Source organism: Plectropomus leopardus, chromosome 4 (genome assembly GCF_026936395.1).
Source record: "Plectropomus leopardus strain MGB_pleo_1.0 chromosome 4, ASM2693639v1, whole genome shotgun sequence".
NCBI lineage: Eukaryota > Metazoa > Chordata > Actinopteri > Perciformes > Serranidae > Plectropomus > Plectropomus leopardus.
Genome location: NC_142179.1, coordinates 8,179,733 through 8,202,135, shown reverse-complemented (window position 1 = coordinate 8,202,135; position 22,403 = coordinate 8,179,733). Strand labels below are relative to the sequence as shown.

Below are 22,403 nucleotides of genomic sequence, written 5' to 3'. Positions count from 1 at the left end.
TTAAAGAGATGACATTTTCATATAAATAAATTACAGAGATAACGCTTACTGATTCAACCTACACTCCGTTTATGAATGCTGCAGCTTATGCTTTTTTAAACATCCAGTGATGGTAGTCAGTAGGGGTGGGAATTACTCGAGGCTCCAGGATACAATATTATGATATTAAAGTCGCAGATAGGGTTAGGTACTGGTTCTGGTACCTGGAATTCAGTACAATATCATTTTTAATACTTTACTTTATCTGTAAAAGCACTTTTCATTTTTTCTACAAGCTGCAGGTGTGACATGTAGACCATATGGGTCTACATCTCTCCATTTTTCTAATCACTATAGAACTAACCTTCTGTCTGTCTGCTTGTGTGTTCATGTTTCTGTGTTTGCTCATCTAGCTGTGATACTAGGCCATTACTGAAGTAATATAAAAAAGAAAATGAAGCAGAGGCTGAAACTATCCCAGCAGATCAGTGCTGCATTGTAGCTTTGACTTGCTGGGAAGCCAACTGAGCAGCCGCAGAGCTCGGTGGCTGACTCCACAGCTTACGAACGCTGTGGCCTCTAGTCTAAAATTGAACCTGGTGGCTCTGTTGCAAGCCTCAAAGCTCTGTGGCTGGCCTCCAGGTGCTTTGTGACAGTTCTGATCCAATCTGGGTGTTCTCACTCCGATGCGCTCTTAGGTACTGACATTTAGCAATTCTGGATTTAACACTGATCGATACTTGGTAGTAGTGACGTAATTTGGTCAGTACCCGTAGAAGTATCGAGTTGGGCAGCCTGTTCTCATTCCAAACTTGTAAAATAGTGCCACTATGTCATTGCTTTCAGCATACAAGCACAACACCAAAAACCACCTTCCACGTCCAACTGAAACATGGCTGGACGGCGTAAGATGAGAACACACTTGGACACAAACGTTGTTATCATATGCTGGCGGACTGCCAGATGGCACTGGCTATGTCCACATGCTAAGTGCAGACTGCCAGAATCGGTCACGTGTGCATGAAACGCAGAAGGACAGCATCAGATAATAACGCTGCCGGTGTACACCTTACCATGTGCTTTTTTTGCCTAAACCTAACCATCTGAGACACCGTTGTGTCGTCCTAAGCAGTACAACAGTCTGCGCTGTTGTGTAAACATAAAGATCATGCTGCTTCATCCGTCAATGTGCATTTGTTGACATCCCAGAGTGTAAACAGCTGATGCAGAAGGATACCTGAAATGTCATAGAGGAGTCTGTTACTGTCAGTCACTTGCCCTGCATGACTGACTTGTCTCTGTAACCTCATGAATGCTCCAGATTTAATTAATGTTTATTATAAATCAAGTGGTTTTGTATCTAAACCAGCATATTGTTCTGACAGCTGCTCCATTTCCTATATGCCTCCATCCATCTGCCGGTTTGGTTCTCAACTGTTTTTAATAGCTGTGGATGCTAAAAAAAAAAAAAGGAAAAAAAGACGCTACCCACAGAAATTACAATTTTCTTAACACAAAGCATAAGGAAGTGGTACAGTCAACAGGAAATGGAGATTTCATGGATGTAATCTTTGGCTCCTGTGGACAATACAATTACCCTGACTGTTGCAGAGACATGCACCATCACAGATAGAGCTTTGCCTTTAATTCCTGAAAAAAAAGGGAGTAAAGAGGCACCACTTCCGGGAACTGAATCTGCAACAACAGACAATACAAAGAAAAACACATTATAGTACTGGCCACATCAAACGTCATTTGACACCAAAGACATTGCATAAGGAAATTCATTAAGAAACAACAACAACAAAAAAAAGAATGAATTCATGAATAAGAACATGAATTTGCAGATTATCACTTCACATTCATCCCGGCTGGTTTGTGTATGTGTGTTACGTCACAGTGGATTAGCCGCTCAGAGTGCTGGTGGGTGTTTTTCAGTAGGCGTGGTGTGAGTCCTGCTCTGGGATTGTGGACATTTGGTTTGGAGCAGATTATGGGTCTCTGCTTGTGCTGTTGGCCTTGTGAGGATAACCACACATCAGCACAGATCACCGCACAAACTGGCGTACAACTGGGTAATGTGAAGGGCCCCGGGTAATGCAGTGTGTGTGTGTGTTTGTGCATGTGTGTGTGATGGAAAAAGAGAGAGAGAGCATGTGTATATGGGGTAGCTTTATTCTTTTTAATCATATTAAGTTGGATCATTAGATGGACCCATTTACACAGTGCTTTCATGAGGCGTATGGGACCAAATCCTATTGGATATCAGCCTAATCTACTGCAAAAGCTCTGCAGCATCCAGTTGCAGCTTTGGTGGGGACTCTGTGTCCCTCGGAGCACGCCTGGGTATGAACATACGTGCGTCATTAATTTGGCCGAATTAGGATTGAGAACAAATTGCCACTCTACATTCCCAAATCCAGGCGTGATTGAGAAATAATGAGCAGCTCAGCCTACATAAATGGTTCACGAGATTATCCCCCTCTGAATTATACAGCTCACCCCTTTCCTGGCCAGGAAGTCAGATGATTTTAGAATGCACTGACTTATCATGGACATTAACAAGCCTAGATAAAGCCTCGTTTCTCATCTGATAGGAATGTCCTCATCAGTCGAAGGTCTTCAGAATTGATGTCAATCTAACTATAATTCTCCTGCTCTGTAATGAATCTTGTGATATTTGGGGAATGTTTTTGTGTCCGATGCATCAGATTCTGCTTCATTTCCAGTGTGATGCAAATATTGTGATCACCCCGACTTTGACCTTCCCTGGATGGTGAAAACGTCATTTGTAATACACTCCAATCTAAAACGGTCAAAGATTATCCCTCAGCAGCATTTCATGCTATGATAGCACTAATGGCAAAAATAGATTCATGATCCTCATCGTTTAAAAGAGGATCAGGATGAAGGTCCTGCTGATGCGACCTTTAGAGTGGGCTCCGGGGGATGAAGCCAATACAGTCGCCGTTCTGGAGTCTGCTCAAGAGACCACTGAAACTGGTGATGGTCTGTGGAATTAGAAGATTTTTGCCTCCTTTAGTCATAATGTGAGCGAACCACTCAGTTTGTGAAACGATGCATGAAATTCCTGGATCATGTGAACCACTTTTTCACTTTATTACACAAAGTTCCAGTTCTGTGGTTGTGATAGAGGTTGGTGTAAATCAGGTCATCTACAGACAGTAATATGGCAAAAGTATTAGTGTCACCCTTTTATAATGACATGTTTTGTTTGTTTTTGCAACAATTTTGCCAAACAGGCCGTAAAAACACCAATCGATATCAGTTCAGTGAGAAAAAAAAGAATATTAACACTTACACAGAAAATGCACCGATCATAACCCCTTCAGAACCTATTACAGAAAACCTCCAGAGATAAAATTTCTGAAATTTCTGTGAACAAAATCAATAAGATGCGTTCAAAGCTGATTGTATCATTAGAAAATCTAATCTGAACAGTATTCCCCCGTTTAAACAGTATTTCCCTTGTTCATTTGCTGATGAAATTCAGATCCATCCATTCCAATGGACAGGTATTTTTGAAGAAATTCCAAGTAAAATCTATAAATCTTTCATGAAGTTTTGGCTCCACTGCAGTCCACTTTAGATGATGTGGAACACTGTGATTGGCTTACAGACATCCACTTAAATAGGTTTGTCCGTTCATCTGCAACATTTGCTGTGTTGTGGTCTTAGAATGATGAAGACAGCTGGAGTTAGATATGTTGTTGCTCAGAGTTTTAGGCATTCAATAGTACATAAATTCCTGTAAATGGTGGAAAAAAATCTCTCCGGGGGAGCATGCCCCTGTTTGGTTTGTGCTCCAAGCGTCTGCAACATCTGGCTTTGCCCCTGTGCTTGACATCCTCCAGGATACGTTCTTCACATTTTTGCACAATTTATCTAATTTTGTGATCCTGATTGTCCTCATTGTAATTTTAATAAGTTGGTCTATTCTGTACACAGGGCATCTAATTCAGCTCTGTCTGCCATTGAGCAGGGATCCCCCCTCTCTTGCTTTTCCTTTGGTTTCTTCCATTTTTCCTCCCAATAAAGGTTTTTTTTTATATGTTTTGTCTTATCTACATTGAGGGTCTCAGGATAGAGAGTGTTGTACAGATTACAAAACCCATTGAGGTGTACCATTTCAATTAAAATTTCAAAGAAATTATAGAAGACACACTGTGTGCTTAATATCTTTTTGGGTGGGGTTATTTACTTGTATCACAGTTGGAATGGCTGACTCAGTCTGCCTAAAACACTTAACTTGCAGATGATAATTATACATTTTCAACTTTTCCGACCTCTTGGATAATTTTCATGCAGTGTTTACAAAAGCTCTAAATGTTCAACAGCCTCAAAACACATCAAACACTTGTTTGAGTGGCTGATCCTTATAGATACTACTCAAAGAGATTTTTGAAGCATGAATTATAGAATGCTGGTGGAGAAAGGTGGGTAAAAGGAGGAGAGTTTGAGAGTGACAGAAATAAATAGACAGAGATAGAGAGCGAATTGGAGTGAGATGTGATAGAAAAAGAGCGTGATAGCTTCGGAGCGTTTAGTATGCAGAACGGAAAGCAAACACTTTTAGCCCTTCTGTCGAAGTCTGGGACTCCTCTGCAGTGAGCGGTCTAAACTTTCTCATATAAGCCTTCGCCTCGAGCCATGAACTCAAATATTTCAGTCACATTCACTGAAGCTAAGGAAAAAAAAAATGCCTTATTACTTATGATCAAAGGTTGGTGTTTTCTGGAGGAGACATGGAGCGTCTGCTAGAATTTGCATTAGGAGTTGAAGGCGGGTCATTTTCAGTGAATAGAGAGACATCCAGAAACAGGCGGGGATTCGTTGTTTTTCCTGCTTTTAAGCTCACTTCCTTTGAAGGCTGTTTACATGGGTAAACAGAATTACATGAAATCTAAATATGAGTATTAGAAACGAACAGTTAGATCTCTTTCTCGCATGGAAGTCACATGATCCTGTAACCTGTAAAAGAAATCTAAAAAAATTTAAAAAGTCTGGCTGACCTTTTATTTCTTTTCTCTTTTCAGTAAATTCCAGGAGACACAAGCTTCATTGTAACATCTTTGATTGCTGCACTCAGTGTTGCCTTTAGCAGGGCCTTGTGAGAATACATAACACGACATAAACTTGCTAAAAAAAATATAAAAATCATGAAATATTCATGTCCTTACCTGTTATATTATTAAATAAATGGTGGCCATATTTAGAAAATAATGAGATTTCATGACAAGTACAGAAGTCTGAAGAGGCCATTATTACACAAATAAATTAGGGTGTCATTAAGCAAAATGTGAATAAATACTGATAAATAATGAATTTAAAGAACAAATTAAGTGATTTCATAGACAACAGAAAAAATACAACTCAGATGCAGGACAATTGAGGGTTAAATACATTTGCATAACAAGGGTTATTGTTGCTGTTGTATGCGAATCAGGCTGGGGCGGTAATGAGGTATTCTGTTGATTTAGTGTTTATGTGTGTGTACGTGTTTGATTCAGTCTGCCAGTTAATGTGGATGTGCTGAGAGTGAAGAGAAGAGGGAAAGAAGAATGAATGTAAGTATGAGACAGAAAAAAAGACATCAAAATACAATCAAATATTGATAATAGTAGTAATGATGAAATAAGTGAGGCCAAGGAAGCAAGGAATTTGAGCATCACTGGAAGACACTCAGGCTGGACACTGTCCAAGACCAGGTTGGTCAATAATGTTGTTATTAATTTTTTTCTTAATCACCACTAAGCATGACCTCCTGTTCTACAATTATTTATAATCCTCCCGTAACAGTACTAAATTGTGCCTAAAATTGGTCCTGTTTTGGGACTCTCAAGACCCCAAGGAGCAGAGATTGTACTTCCCCAAAGCACACTTTTGAAGCTCATGTACTCCCCTGAAGTACACATATAAAGTATGTGTACTCCCCTGAAGTACATGTATTATTAATTTTAATATTGTTCTTGATAAGATTACTGTAAAAATGACAACAAAGGTGCAATAACCTTGACGAAGCAGTCCTTTTAATCCAGAGACTGTTGTCTGACAACTAAGGACTTATTTTGATCCAAACAAAGCCCTTTCCCTGATTCTAACTAAATCAAAATTTCACCAAATCATAACCATAGCAATGTTACATAATAAAAAAAAAAAAATTCAAGCATTGATTTGGTGAAGGTACTGACAAAAAATCCCAGTCACTAGTAGAAAATGTTGGCATTGTTGTGCAAACCACATATATATTACATTTATGCCTTTTTAAATATATATATCATATCAACATTTCTGAAGCAAAGTAGTTCTGATTTCACATGTATAAGAGCTGAACATGTCTCAAGATCAACAAACAACAGAAGTAGTTGTTTTTGTGTGAGACATCAGCAATATATTCAGCTTTTCTCCTGCCTCCAAAACGAGGTATTTCAAACCAAAACATGATTGTTTCCAAACCATTACCACATAGATTTCAGGGGAGGGGATGTAGAGGACACGTCCCACTCAATATTTACAACATGTACATTTGTCTCTCAAAATAAAAATATTAAAGTAGCAGGGGACTTGTTATGGTTATGCAGTACTTTGTCTTTTCCCCTTGTTTCTCCAGTGCTCCCTTCTTGATAAATGTTTGTCCCCAGGTTGTTTCCCCTGCCTGTCTGTGTCTCAGGCTAGGCGTGGCTCAGCTGCATTCTGCTGTCCAGCTGAACTCCTTACACTCCTGCACATTATCTACTCTGATTGCAAGCCACCTGATTTAAGCCTGACTTTCCTTACCAGTCTTCGGCAGTTTGTTGTGAACCCTTCTGTGGTAACATCTCGGCCTTCATCTCAATCAGTTTTTTTTTTTTTGGTTTGTTTGTTTTGTTTTGTTTTGTGAAGATTCTAGGAGGCCTTGTTTTTGGAACCTGCCTGAAACTGTCTTCTTATCTGTGCTTCAAATATGCCAAACTCTGTCTGCATTGTAGATCCTAACAACAACTGCTAGATCATAACAGGACCTTTTTTGACAAAATTAAACACATTTCAACCATAAAAGTGATGCAGATTTTTGCATTAATGCATTGTTTTGTGCTCAATGTTTCTGTGCAGAAGGCCCCCAAATTATCTGTTCCATTTATCAACCCTAATGTTGAAATGAAACCTATGCCTTTAACCATAGTCGAGTGGTTTTTGTACCTAAATATAACCACAAGTTTACCACAGCGTTGTTGAAACAAGATTCAACATAATAACGTGCAACCGTGGTCTGCAGAAGATTACAATGTTAATATATGTTCTGCTGATTGGGTTTCACTAAAGATGTCATCCTCATGATACGGGTGTCAGAACGCTTATGTGACGTTCTGGAGGGGGTTACAAATGAAGTACTCTGGGTTTTAATGGTGAGCTGGCACATCAGGAGCATAGATCAGGACAAATTTAATTCCATGTCACTTATCATGAGTTTGTCATCACCAATCTCCATCTCCTCGCCCTTCAGCCAATACCTCCAGCCTTTCCACAACCATTGGCTCCCTTGTTTTAACTTGAGTTAACCAAAGAGAAACTCTTTCTTTATGCCCTTCTTGTTACACTGAAGATAATAAAGAAATAAAATCTGAGCTGAGTGTTAATAATTCACTGAATAATTTCACAAGGTATTGGTTAATTTTTAAAGATATTTCTGTATTAATATGATTATTTTATCATGTTTTATTTATGCATTTAATATTTGCTATTTTGGAGCTTCAGCGGCCAAGCTGTGCACTCTGGAAATATTACTACATGGTGTCTGAGCAAATTCCAATGAAAGGCTTACATTTGCTGCAGCTGGTTCACATCTCCTTGACTTTTCAGTTTAAAATCAGTCGGTGTTACTCAGTGTGCTTCACAAGTGGCAGTTAGTAACACCTGCCTCATTCCTGCTAAAAAGCTTAGGATTTTTAATAGTTTTTTAAAGCTTTTTTGAGTTTGATGGAGAGCTTTTGTGCGTCATGATGAGGTCCATCATTTCTAAAAACTATACTCTGCAGCAATTACAATAATGGGGAGAAAACTGGCAATTTTCTAGCAATAAAACAGTTTGTTGAAAAAGACTAAATGGTGAGTTATTCCATCCAAAAATATCCTCACCCAAACTCATGCCTGTTGAATTATAGATTTAACTACGATATTCAAAATACACCTGTCACTGATGTTGTTAAAATATGACAAGTGGCTTGTGGTGAATGTTAAAAGCATGATTCACATGGATGCCAGCTGCAGAGTGCAGAATAACAGCTTAATGCAACATTTTGCTATGCTGATTATTTTCCTTAACCAGAGTTTCTTCCATTGCCTGTAGTTATTTTGATTCCCTGCCAAGATGCTAATCCATGTTGCATCCGGACCCTCACTGCAGATGGAGTGCCCATAATTAGCTTCATTTCCCTTCATCAGTGCAAGAGGAGGGTAAAACTGTTACTGAGAGACCGAGAAATACACTCTGACTGAGGGGTGGGTTTCAGTTGTTCACCGTCTGATGAGAAAGTTCTTGACGTCCAGCAGGCGCCTGCAGGCTAAGGTCATAGTGTTTCCAGGCACTGTTAAATGGAGCTGTGGCCCCAGCGTGACACTGCTGTCAGACCTCACAGCCTCCGCACACAACTTTGGGGGCTTGTAAAGAGGCCAGGGCTGATGGGTTTTAAGTCTCCTTGGGCGGTCAGCTGGAAGAAAATTGGAATGATCCCGCAGTGTTGGTGTGTGTTAGTATGTGTGTGGCAGCAAGACAAACTTTGAAGGTCCAGAAATAAGTCTATAAGTGTTATATACCTACTTCTAGCTTGGTTGAGAATCCAACTGGTGGGAAGCAAGTGAGGAAGCGTGTCCATATCACTAAAAAAGTGACCCCAAAGGCTGGTCGGAGCACCTGAGGAGAGAGAGACATCTGGGGAAGAATTGTATTAACCTCCATGGGCATTACACTTTTTTTTGGACCGAAAACTGATACTTTAATTAAACAAAGTTGTGTAAGTGTGGGTGGAAAGTATAGTTTGAGTTCATAACCCTAACCTCCTCAACCCAAAAGTTTGCAGTTATTACAATGAGACAGTTGCAGAACTTTGGGAAAACCAACACAGTCATCTGCAAGATTTTGTGTTGTGGCAGACACTGTGCATGGTTCAACCTTTTACTGGATGACCCTGCATTATCTTGCCAGAGCTTTTGGCATTTCAGAGTTCTGCCATGGCAACACAGTGGTCTGTTTTTGGAAACTGCACACAGTCACACTCTCCCAAATATCAGGTGAAAAGAAATGGTTGCTGGCATGACTATCTATGTTAAAGAATAGGTTCCGTATTTTACTTTGGCCTTACTTTTCCATGTTTTTGTATCTAATTGACTATGGGACCACCAACATTTGAAACTGGTCCATTATTGAGCAAGACCACTGCAGCTGGCAATGGTAAACAGGGTGCAATGTAACTTCCTATGACATTTTTTCACTTTTTATTCGTGTCTATTAAACATGCTTTTTTGCAAGTGTCTGAAAACCTTATGATATATAAAAAAAACTAAACAAACCCAAAATGGCCATGGTCAGTTCCACCAAACTAAATTTAAATAAAAATGAACATGCAGACTGACCTGCATGCAGTTTCATAAGGGGACATGTTCACACATTTTTGCCCTACAGTGAGGTAAAAAAGTGGGATAAGAGTTCATTTATGACAGCACCTTGGAATAGTGACTAATAACCTTTCACAATCCCCTTATTCATAAAATGTAGCCCTCTGCCTGTTCGTGGCTAGTTCTGTACTGTTGGGACATCCTTTTATTTGTACCATCATTTGCTTGCTTGATTCAAATTCCCTACTAACAAAGTCACATTTCTGTTTTCAAAATATTGCCAAAATAGAAGACAATTTAAAGTCTCACTGGAAAATCAACAGAGAGCTGCATGAAAACCAGGAATCTGCAGAGAGAACGAAGAGATACAATTAGAGAGAAGTTCAGAGAGGCTGTGAAATCTAATTACAGTATGTATGTGTGAATGTAGAGGGGAAATATATCATCCATTGTGAATGAGATGTGATGTACTTGTGAGGGCGGATCCTTGTATCTTGCCAAATGTTCCAAATGTTAATGCCAGGAAGAACTCTAGCTTCCACTCAGCATGAGTCTCTTTTTCAAAGTCTCAGATCCACAGGCCTTGTGTTTGCCAGCATGGAAATGCTTCTGATGATCAAGCTAATTTAAAGGGTGCTCTTGAAGTCAAGACACTTCATAATATTTTCATCAGAGAAGTGCCTTTTAAGTAAAAAATCCAGGACAAGGACATCTATCACACAACCCAGTGGTGATTCCTTTCAGGGCACTCAATATGTTTTTTTTAAGATTGCAGCAGCATCAGCAGTGATTTCTAAACGGAAAAGCAGCAGCAGTTATTCAAAATAAACAGAGGGATATACAGAAGCATCAGCAGTGATAGCCACCAAAGCTGAATCACTGACAGCAGAAAAACATGGAAACAGCATCAGTGATTGTACTCTTTACTTTCCAGAGGGACATTTGCAGACCAGAATTAGGTTCAGCACTTGCTGTCTTCTTTTGGTGACAGAAAAACAAAATTTTGGGAAAAATCAATGCATTAGAAGTAGATAACAATTGTGATAAGTATACTGGTCAATCAACACACTGTTTCGTAACCCTTATTGGAATAACAGAAGGTGTAAAATAGGCAGTTCAAAAGTTATTATAATAGATGATGCTGAGTCACATGTGTAGACTTTTATCATTCAGGTGCAGAAATTCTTGACAAATTGGAAAAATATGGATCTGGGGCCCCACCAAAAAAATGCTTGTTGTTTCATGATGCCTCAACTTTCTACCAAATTTTAGTTATTTTATCCAAATCTGTTTTGCATACAATTGAGCAGCCCAGTCACCAGAAGAAAATGTTTGCATTTGACATTTCTGCAAACGGATGTTACATTTGTTTTCATATGTAGCTTATCAAAGGTTTTAAAGTAGCTGCTGCAGGCGAGATGGCTGCCAAGCTGCAGACCAATGCAGACTACCGTTGGAGACAAACAACAACACCAGTTGTTTTTTGACAAACCTTCACAATGTTTCCACCAGTGTTCGTGGCACTGAACCTTGGTGTTTTGTTGTTTTTCTGGAGTGTTTTTAGCAGCCCATCACACCGTTTTCTAGCAATGCTTGTGGCACCAAACCTGAATGGTTTTTTTTGGGTGAAACTGGGTGATTTTAGTGGCACATCGTGACAATTCCCAGTGATTGTTGTGGTGCTTTTCACCAACAACCCACTGCATTTTCTTGCAGTGTTTTAGCCACCTGGGTGTTTTTAACCATCAACTGATTTTCCAGCGGCTTTTGTACCACCAAACGTGGGTGTGTAAAGCCAAAACATGACCTTTTCAGACCATAACAATGTGTTTTTTGTTTTGTTTGTCTTAACCAAACCACAGCTTCACTACAGTGTTGCTGATTTGGTTCAGTGTATCTGCTCTAATATTCTGTACAAATAAAATATCTGTGTTTTGCAGAAATATGCAATGCAAACATTTTTTTATGGTGGTTAGGTTGCTATCAAGCTATCCTGCTAAATGACAAACTAAAAGGAAAACTTCATTAAAATGAAGAAGAAGTAATAACAGTCATGCATAAGCTATATGTATTTAAAATACATGTAAAATATGAAGGGATACCTAAAAAAAGAGGTAAAGACTTTTTCTGCAGCATACTGAAAATATTTTTTTGACTAGATATTGTGTAAATATGTACATGCATGGAAAATACAGTTAAAAATAAATAGATTAAAGGTTCAAATACTAGCCTTTTCTGAAACTTTTAACCACATCAGAAACATCTCTCATATTTGATGTGAGGGCAGGTTTTACATGAAAACATTATTTGTCCATTTATCATTTATCACAACACAAGACTCGTCAAACTCTTTTACACATCACCATAATGAAATTTGTAGAATTGAGGAGCAACAGGCCCTGATACACAACAGTCATTTTAACAGTTTAACATATGAATGGGACTCAGATAGGGAGCGCTTTTTTTATGATTGCCTGAGCAGATATACAAGAGAGGTTTGACTGAGTCACACACAATTACTTGCATCCTCTCAGCCGGCAGCTGCTTGTGTATCAGCAGAGGGTAGTTGGAGGGGCCCTGTTGATTTTCCCTGATTCCCACTTGAGATCAATATCTTCTCAGGTCCCCTTCAGTCCTCTTACTTTCCAGGGTTAATCGACGACAATGGAAAGCTCCAGGGATTTGTGGAGACCCTGCCTTCTAATCTTTTCACTTTGTGTGAGATAAATTGAGGGCTGTTGACAAGATCTTGATATAATTTGGTATAGTTTATAAGTCTATATAATCCCTGCTTGTGGACATGACGGCATGGACCCACCACAGGCAACTCACATCTGAAGAACTGTAGGACAAGTGACATTTGAGATCCTCAATAATTCTGTATTCAAACGTTTCATACTGTTTTTTTCCATGTCAAAGAACACTACTTAATGTGATGCCTTGAGGGTCTCTTCTGCTCTCAACGTCAAGGTTTTGATGTGAGGAGTCACTTTTTGAATATTCCCACAGTATTTCCATACACTGTTTAATAACTCACTCCAAGTTGTATGAGATGTGGCAGTGTTTGTAATATACATAACTAGGTTTAATCATATGCTGAATTTTGTTAAGCTGCCTGAGGCATTTCATTCAACATCATCATACTGCATGTGCAGCAGTCACTTAAGACTTGTAAATATACTTCATGGTTGGATGTTGACCTTGTTTTAAATTGCATATCATGGCATAATCATTGATTTTTTTGATCTTTCAGAGAGCCTTAGGAGATTGTACCATGAACAGAGGTTGCCACGAATAAAGATCAAACAGATGCCTGATCATTTCATTTCAATATGACTTATTCTTGGTTCCTTGACCGAATACCAAAGATAAAAAGGTGGTTATATCAGTTGAAAAGTACAGGTGAAAAGTTCAAAATGCATATCACTAAAAGTAATTTGTTTTCCCTCTATTTCCGCTCTTCATTACACCACAACTGCCCTCACACAGCTCTTATCTGGAGTGTCTTACGCACTGCAATGCCAATGTCCTGAAGAGGCTGTGGAGAAAACAAACAAAATCTGGACGCCTGAGGTTTGGGACAAGGCCAGATTCGACAAAGCAGTCGGCCATTGAGCTCCCAACAATCCTGAAAACAATGAACACGCCACAGTAGGCCCACCATCTGTTTGGGAGGAGGAATGCTGTTTGGCTCTCGATGTGGTTAGTGAGACATAATATGAGCTGCTGTTATTTGCTAAATTCAAAATGCATTTTGTAAATTCAAATGCATTTTGGTCCTCATTTAGAGCAGTTTTGCTGACACAATCTTAAAATACAGTCCCGTCTAAAGTAGCTTTTCTTCACCTCATTAAAACAGTACATCAGCAGTAGAGCACAAAAGATCTTCATGAGCTGCAAGTACAAGAGGTACAGTAATTAACCAATTTCTCTTGAGGTACTGGAGCGGTAACAAATGATTTTGTTTTTTTAGTTTGTTTTTTTATTATTGACTAATTTATTGATTCTTTTTGTGATTATTAAGTTAGTTAAATTGTGGGAAAATGCCCATTAAATGTTGCAATATTCCAGTGTCTTGAATTACTTTTTTTTTTTTTAATCAACCCAACAGTTCAGAAACAATAATTTTGCACAACCTGATCTTATCGCTACTAGTCATATTTGCTGCTTGGGCAGAACCATGGCATTTGTAAAATGTTGCCAGGGGCAGCTTTTTGCTTTGTATTTTGACACAGAAGTAGTCTGCTGTAAGGGGTAGGGGGTTAGGTTTAGGTAACAAAACTACTTGGTGTGGTTAGGAAGGAAATACCCTGCTTTTAGTGGTTTAAACACCACTGGAAAGGCAGTGAATTATTGCTACAAAACAATTAGCTTTGAGTAACTCAAATGTGGCTGGAAAGGCAGTGATATATAGCTAAAAACAACCACAACCAACGTTTTTGTTTTTTTACTCTCGAACACCTGTCTACTTAGCCAAAGTCCTGTGTTCATTAGACTCAACTCCCCTCCTGGCCATCCTGAGTGGACTTTCACTCTGTACACCTATTGCTCTGAGTGTCTAATAATGATATAGATGGGTTTCCATTGGTGTTGGTGGAAAGTCTGATGTGTCTCACATAGATTTTAAACAGGGCATTGTCCAAGCAGCAAATTTTGAAGCTCTGACAGTGAGATCAGGCTGCTTTGCAATACTATAAAAGACTAATAATAATAATCAGCAAATCCTCACATGGGGAAGCATAAATCCACTTGCCCTGTTGTACTGAAAAGTATCACACAATATCAAAAGATCTACGAAATAAGAACTTTTATTCATAATATATTCATACTTGTACACAAGTAAAATAAAATGCATATCTATGGTTCCATTGCAATCTCCATAAACAAATCGACAGCATTCTTTCGATAAATGCTACCCTTAAACCCTTTCTTTCATGAAAATAGAACTAAAATCAGGGGAGGTAAAACATTTGTTTTTATAAACATAAAAAAACATAACATTACCCAACAAATGCATCACTTTGAATAAATAATGGTGGGGAGATCGTTTATCCTCATTAAATGGACCCAACATTCTTTGTGTGCGCTCTGTCTCTGATTTCCTGTTTGATTTTTTGTTTTGTTTTGTCTTCACTTTTCGTCTTCTGGTGGTCTGTCTAAGCAGTAAAAGCTTTTGAGAGGGAAAGAGGGAGGAAGTCTCCGAAGTGTAGCTTAGACACAGTACAGTTAAGTACATAGAGAACAAACAATTTTGGGCACCAATTCATTATATACATTAGATCTGTAGTGTTCTGTAAAGGCATCCATTTTGTTAAATGTACTCTAACGTCTTCATCATCATTGTGTCCTCGCCCGCATTGGATCAACGCGTCTCCTCACTTTTCAGTCACTGTCTGTTGTAGATGCCACTGCATCTTCTGTTATCATTGTCATGAGCATCAACAATCTTGAGTCCTGTTTTTTTCAGAATGAGATCATGAGTCCTAAGACATGGCTAGAGATATCCAGATCATGGGAATGAAGAGAAAGCGCAGCACTTGCAAATTTGAACCCCGGCCCTTGATGCAGTGGGCGTCTGATTTGGGCTTTTTGGAACACTTCTTTTTCTTTTTGTTTGACGCTGTAGATGATTCCAGATTGTCTATGAGGTCAGGGTTTAGATTTTCCAAAGACTTGTCCAGGTTGTTGGACAACGTTCCCAGTGGTCCATCATTCTGCTTGTTCTGGGTCTCATTTTTCGTTCGTTCCGGCTCCTTATATTTAGTCTTAGACATGTTCTCCTTTTCCTTGAGGGGGTTGTTAGTAATTTGGCGGCTCTTGCCTGACAGAATGGAGGACTTGTCATTATCTCCAAGACAACACCTGGGAATGGTGTCCCCGAGAGGATTTTCAGTGGAAGAGAATTTTCCAGACTGTCCCTTGGAGCTAAAAAGATTGGTCTGGATTTGAGGCGTTTCCACACACCCCTCCAAGTCTTCACTTTTCAGTCGTTTCAGGTCCTTCCCTGCCAGGAATTCAGGAACATTGCACTCCAACTCAGAGCTGGAACCTTTGAAACGTTTGAACCACTCCCACAAGGTCCTCGCCCGGCAGTCACAGATCCACTGGTTCCCGTTCAAACGCAAATACTGGAGAGACACCAGTGCGTCCATGGTCTCCCCTGTTAAGACGGTGAGATTGTTGAAGAACAAGAACAAGGATTTCAGCTTACCAAGATCACTAAAAGCCCTTGGCTGGACATAGATAACCCGGTTCTGGTGTAGCAGCAGCCGATCCAGATTGATTAAGCCTCGAAACATGTTGTCTGTCACTATCTTGATCTTGTTATTGTGCAGATACAGGTAAGTGAGGTTGGCAAGGTCCAGAAAGGTGTCATCATGCAGGGTTAGAATGTTATTGTCCTGCAGGTAAAGGTACTGTAGGGAGAACATTCCTCGGAAAACTCCAACGGGGAGCTCTGACAGGCCACACCTGTGCAGGTGGAGGGTGTGTAACTTAGTTAAGCCCCTGAAAGCTGTAGGGTTGATGGTACGGAGGTTGCTGTTATCTCCAATATCCAGTTCCTCCAGTCTTTCCAAGCCATAAAAGGCTCCAGCCTCAATGTAGCTGATGTTGTTGGAGTAGAGCCAGAGAACGGTGAGATTGTGGCAAGAGCTGAAGCTTGTGGATCTAACCACCGTTAGCTTGTTGCTCTGGAGAAATATCCGCTGGCTCCGCACGGGGATCTCAGTAGGGATGGAAAACAGTCCTTGTTGTTGGCAGGCCACGGTGGGCCTGGGCTCACTGTAGCACACACACTTGGCAGGGCAGCTGTCAGTTTGAGGCACAAGGTGCAGCCACATCACCAGAAACAGGAGTCGCCCCCCTACAGAGACAGAAAAAAAAGAGAGTGGGTTCGTAAATAATGTATGTAAACATTACAAGTCACAGTTCTAAAATAGTTGCAGAAATCTGTAGATGAATTCAGGTCAGGATGTAATATGCATAAACCCTTGAAAGAACACATTTTAATCAGACAACATAATTTGAGAATCAGCCGAAAATAAATGTGTAGTTCTTGACAGTTTTTAGGATGCGTGAGCAATATTCAATTTGCACAGTTAAGGCCAATGACTGCACTCTCCATAAAATCACACAAGTAACACAAGACAAAACATTTTATGTAACCTTCAGCACGTTACAGCAGAAAGGGGAATCCTCCACATAACGGTGATTCAGCACGTATTCTAACAGTGATGTTATTCGGATCTAGGGACACATCTCCCTGCTGCCTCTGCTGACGCAAGGACCTAAACAGCTGTAGAGAGCCCTGTGACGGCAAGCTCATTTAAAATTGGGTGGGTGGCTTTTATGTGGAATTAGCTTGCTCTATTAGGGCGGACATAACTAATGGTGTTTCAGCATTCCTGAGGTTGACATTTAGCCTGACGCTGGGAGATAAGCTTTCATGCCAGGCTAAGAGATTGATGCCTGGGGCCAAGGTGGAAAGAGCGCTACAGAGGCCCCGCTAGACTTTCGACTGTGCAGCCATGACTGAAGCATTTTTTCTGAGTGCAGCATGAAGATGAGATATATGGGGGGTGTGGTACCACTCAGGGCGAAGCTTGTAAAGATCCTTGTATGTGTTTGCCCTGAAGGCATCCATGTTTAAAATGAGGCGTATTCCGCATTTGCTCGCATTAATTATTTCTGCATGTCCTCCACCGTGGATCATCTTGCTTCACAGTGCCCCGGTGAATGAAATAGACTGAATTACTACATATGAATGATCACTTCTGACATTGCACTGTTGTAGGTACAACTGTGGTTAAAAAAAATTTAAAAAATGAAGTGCATCCACAGGGGCTTGAACAATACTTCATGTAGAGATGATGGTGTCAAAGTGTCTCAGGCATGTCTAGCAGCAGCATATAATGGCAGGTATTCCTCCAAATCTCTGAATCCTCTTCAACTCCTGTCCTTACTGAGGGTTTCCAATCTCTGCTCCCATGCACATGTGAGGAATCCCAGGCTTGCGGGCATGACAGGTAGCTCTGGAAAATGCATGAGCCTTACTCAGCCCTCCCTCCGCCCGCCCCCCTCTCCCTCTTCTCATTCCCCTGCAATGTGTTGCGGTGCAGCTCATCTCTGGACCTTGTTAAACGGAGCTCTGGTGTGGCCTGACAGCAGCCCTCTGCTGCACTTTCCTTCCAATCTCCCTGCTCAGCCGTCAGACTGCCACCGGAAAGCTGTCAAGACTTTCCACTCTTTCTGCATCGCAGCACTTTTCCCTCAGCACCGCCTAACAATAGCCATATTTTATCGCACAGCACGCTTCATGTATCTCCTCTGCCATCTTCATTTTTTCCCCCCTCTGCTGTCTATTCATTAACAGGCTATTTCCACCCACGCGTTGCATGTCAAAGCCTGGTTTCCTCAGCTCTCGGCATAATATGTCTTGTCTTTGTTAGCATCTGTTGAATGACAGCGTAAGCCCCGCAATGTCATCAACTCCGTCCCAATTATTTTTTTGCTCACTATCTGCATCTTCTCATCTGCGCCGCACTGATTGCATTACCAGATGTTACAAACAAGTATCTGCTAGTCACGGCTTCCAGACATCTTTGTGCTATGTCTCTTACATTAGCACATTGCTGAATAACCTCTGCCTGACTTCACAGTTGTAGCTCCCACCTTAGACTCTAGAGATTTGTATCTATGTACAGCCGATGTTGTGTTCACACCATTGATTGGTCAACAATGTTGGTCTTTCCCCTTTCGTTTTCATCACTGCTGTGTTATCTTTGCTCCAAATCTAAATCGTAGAGGAAATTACACAAAAAGGAACTAGTGCTTAGCTGTTTGTCCTCACAGCTGTTGTTTACACAAACTTAAATATCTTAAAATACAGCAACAAGGTTGTGGGTGAAAAAAAAAATCCATTCCTTATCGTCTTCTGCCAGCTTTGGTTTCAACACTTAATCTTCCCCTATCTGCTGTGTCAAAACATGGCTCTGAGCACCGCCTTCCTGTTTCAGACCCTGCCAGTGGCCTCTCTTTTGAGAGCTATATTATTGTACAGTACCAATCATCACTCTGTTTAAGAGCAGACAAGCCTCTTTGTTTCCTCTCAACTGACACTGTAGCCACTTCAGCTTTGAGTAGAGTACATCACATTACCCCTTCCTCTCTTCTAGGACAACCACTTCTTTTTACAATAGGAGCCCGACATTATATGGCAGGTTAAAGAATTGTGGGCAACCAGTACTCTGTGGTGATACAGCTGCCACAGCTTCCCTGCTGGACTAATTGAATTGTCTGTCAAAACAAATTCCTCAAAATCATATGATGCCACTGAGGACAGTCTGGTTAGGACATCAAATTGGGCTGATTTCAGTCTTCTACCAAAAAAAAAGGATATTGGCCTCTCAGTGTCCCTTGCTTGGATTGTGAAGGTGAAGATTTTACTCTGCCAGCTTCAGGCAGGACAACCTAAAAGACCTGCAATAAAACCTGCCTTGTCCTTCTTTAACACCTCACCGTAAAGAAGTGTATTAGTATATATTTTTGTTGAGTTTTGTTCCATGGTCAGAAAGAGATTAAATACTAAGAGAAAAACATCAGGCTTAAAGTAAATAAATACAGATAGGTAACATCAGCTGACTGCAACTTAATCAAAAACTACTGGTATGAATTCTCTAGCAGCAGTGTAATGACCCTAAATCCAGTGTTGTAGTCAAGACCACCATAACCGAGGCTGAGTAATGATGAAGACCAGGAGGAGACCAAGACTTTTAGACCAAGTCAAGACCAGACCAGTGCAAATCCAACATTACATGCCGCACTTATGATAAAATGTGAGTCATGCAAACTAGGCATTCCTCAAACTGATCTGAAAGATCCATATTTCCTTAAAAACACCCATATAAATTAAAGATTCCTCCTCATTTACCTCTTATATTGCCATGTATGTATATGTGTGTATGTAAGTGTACCATGAGAAATGCCTAGATAAAATTATCAGAAGGCACTGCAGAGACGAACTTTATGGATTTTATATCCTTTGTTGTCTGTGAGCAAACAAATACAAACAAACAGTAAGGAGCTGAAATCAATTTAATCATCTTTCAGGGCACCACTGAGAGCAATTCTGGACATATATTCGGTGCCCTGGACAACCTCCCCCTGGCGCCCCCCTCCGACCAAATATTTTATTATTATCTTATATATTTATTACTAACAAGAACAGGAGGTAAACAGAAATGAACAGAAATAACTAAATTTATATAACATAGCTAACGATCAATAAAAATAAACATTGAACAATTAGAGTATATGGTATGTGCAAATTTGCAAATTTTTGTCTTTGATATGCATCCCAGCTGGCTTTTGCCCATTTCCTCTTATGTTAATGCTCTCTTGATGAGACATGAAAACACGATTTCTGAAATTTTGGGATGTCTCTGAAATATTGACAATGTGCTGCTTTTGCCATACATTTCTGTTTCTCCATATCTTCATTATAATTGAACGTGTAAAATCAGGCAAATATTGATGTATGACTCATGCATGCTAATTCATTTCAATGAAGATGTCATCATGCATGCTATTCCTACCATCACAACTGAAGTGTGGTGGCTCAGTAATATTAACTTCACTTGCTTTATCTCAAATATCACAAAAAAACCTATTTTCTTCAAAACTTTTGTGCTGCAGTCTCTCCTGTTTAAAGGGCCATTACCATTCAAGAGTTTTATTTATTGGTGGCACTGTGATAGGTGTTGATGAAGATGGGATTCCTTGCCAGCCTGGCTTATCTTATTTTGTTCATGCATGCGTGTGTTGTTATAGGCTGGTTTGTTGATATGTGTCCCTTGCACCTGATGATGATTGTACAGAGAAATTGTTCTTTTTTAATTTGATGTTCATAGATTTGTGTGTTCATTGACTATTTTGCTATTTGATCTGTGTCTTATTTGTGCAGATAACTACAGAAATAGTGTACATGACTCTGCAAAATATATTGTGTCCTGCTTTAGTTGACTGCATTGCATCATGTTTGGTTTTCAAACCCATCTGGAGGTTTTATGTGGCCATTAGGGTTATTTATTGATTATTATATACCCAATTTACAGACACTAAGCAAGTAGGATTACTTGCTTACAGCTATGACTGTTTCCTTGCAGCAACAGTCAAAGTCAATACTATTTCAGGCACGCACAAGCACCCCATCCCCCTTTTAAAAAAAAAAACAACAAAAAACGAGCTTTCCCGAAAGTCATGGTACAATTCACAAACTAAAACTCAGACTTTATTTAACATTTTTGTTTTTGTACAGGCACTGTAATGATATACCCTCTGGTGTGATCATGATGGGTCTCAAATTAAAATATAGAGTCCTCTTTGTCTGAGAATGAGATAAGACAAAGTAACAATACAGTCAAGACAGACACAAGACAGAGACATTTACAAAGTGGTCTAGAGACCAGAGCAATCTGGAGTACTACAGTACTGCCACATTCAGTAGCAAAAGCAAAAGATGCCCACAGGAGTCTTATGAGTGGGCACAGACAGCTTTGTTTACTTATTTTATGAGTGCATCACTTAGCCAGACTCCTCGCTCATTTGCATGTGTCCCTGGCATGTTTTGAAGCTCTAACGAAACTCTCAGCGCTCCTTTGTCTTTTTGTGAAACTACAACACAAATTTAAACCCTTCCTCATGCTCTAAAACCCTGCGACGAACACAGAGGGCATGTCGGGACAACACATTGAGAAGGCCTCCCGATTCATCACGGTGGCTTTATTTTGAAGGGCTGGGGATTGGGCAGGGACGGCAAACATGACAGTCTTATCCCCTCGGCCTGAAGTGGAAGTGATGTCTCTGTCAGAGATGAATCACAGTGGTTCTCCAGAGGGACCTCCTGGCCTCTTTCTGAAATCATACATTATTGTGTTGCTCAGAGGCGGGCCTGCATTTATTATAGTCATGATCCTCTCTCTGAGGTCATGTATCTTGTGTGAATTTATCCATGCATACATAAATTGTTTTTATATCCCGCTGAAAGGAATTACTTGGTGAGACTGTATATGATATGACAGTTGTATGAAGCCCAATTTTAGCACAGCCAATGCAGCTATAAATGACTTTGTGAACTGAGAGTAATAAAGGGCAATAACTCAGTGCCGACTCGCAGACTCACAAACACTAGTTTCTTATGAGCAGTGAACACACAAATGTGAAGATTGCACTCTTCTCAGAGAAAAAATATATATAATTTTTTTACGTATTTATTTCTTGTTTTAGAGAGACCACATCTTGACGCTATGCTTCATTATTTTCAGGGGTTAGAGTTTGAGTTTTCCAAATTTGACTTTTATACTTTAGGTAAACAGACAGGCAGACTGGGACTCTACCATTTCTTGTATCAATTATTATCACACTGTTTTTGTCTGTGTTGAATTTGTTGATTTCTGTTTTCTCTCTCGAGCCCGTCATCAATGGCTGACTGTTCTGCTTCCCTCTGCTCTCCCTTCTGGTACTCCAGAATGGCCAGTTTTTTCCTGAACAAACAAATATGACATGTGGTCAATCTGACTATCTCGCCATGATAAATCCTTTTTAAATTGTGCAAAAGCAGATAGTTATGTAAAAAAGGTTCCTTAATCACATTTACCCAGAATATCAGCAGTTTTATCAACCTTGATGATTATGGTTGGTTTTGACAAATAATCCTGAACATTTCTTGTGGGATTAGTCAGACACTTCTCCTGAGATTTAAAGGGACAGTTCACCCCCCAAATCAAAAACCCATTTTTTACCCTCAACTGTTG

At 40.0% G+C, this 22,403-nt stretch overlaps 1 protein-coding gene across 1 annotated transcript in view; it reads right to left on the bottom strand.

The window, feature by feature from the left end:
- Positions 1 to 14,383: 14,383 nt before the first annotated feature.
- rtn4r (reticulon 4 receptor) overlaps positions 14,384 to 22,403 on the bottom strand; it is a 55,229-nt gene continuing 47,209 nt past the window's right edge. The window contains exon 2 of the mRNA XM_042488215.2: positions 14,384 to 16,456. Coding sequence (XP_042344149.1) covers positions 15,075 to 16,456 — 1,382 coding nt within the window. The 3' untranslated portion in view covers positions 14,384 to 15,074. The remainder of the gene's footprint in view (positions 16,457 to 22,403) is intronic.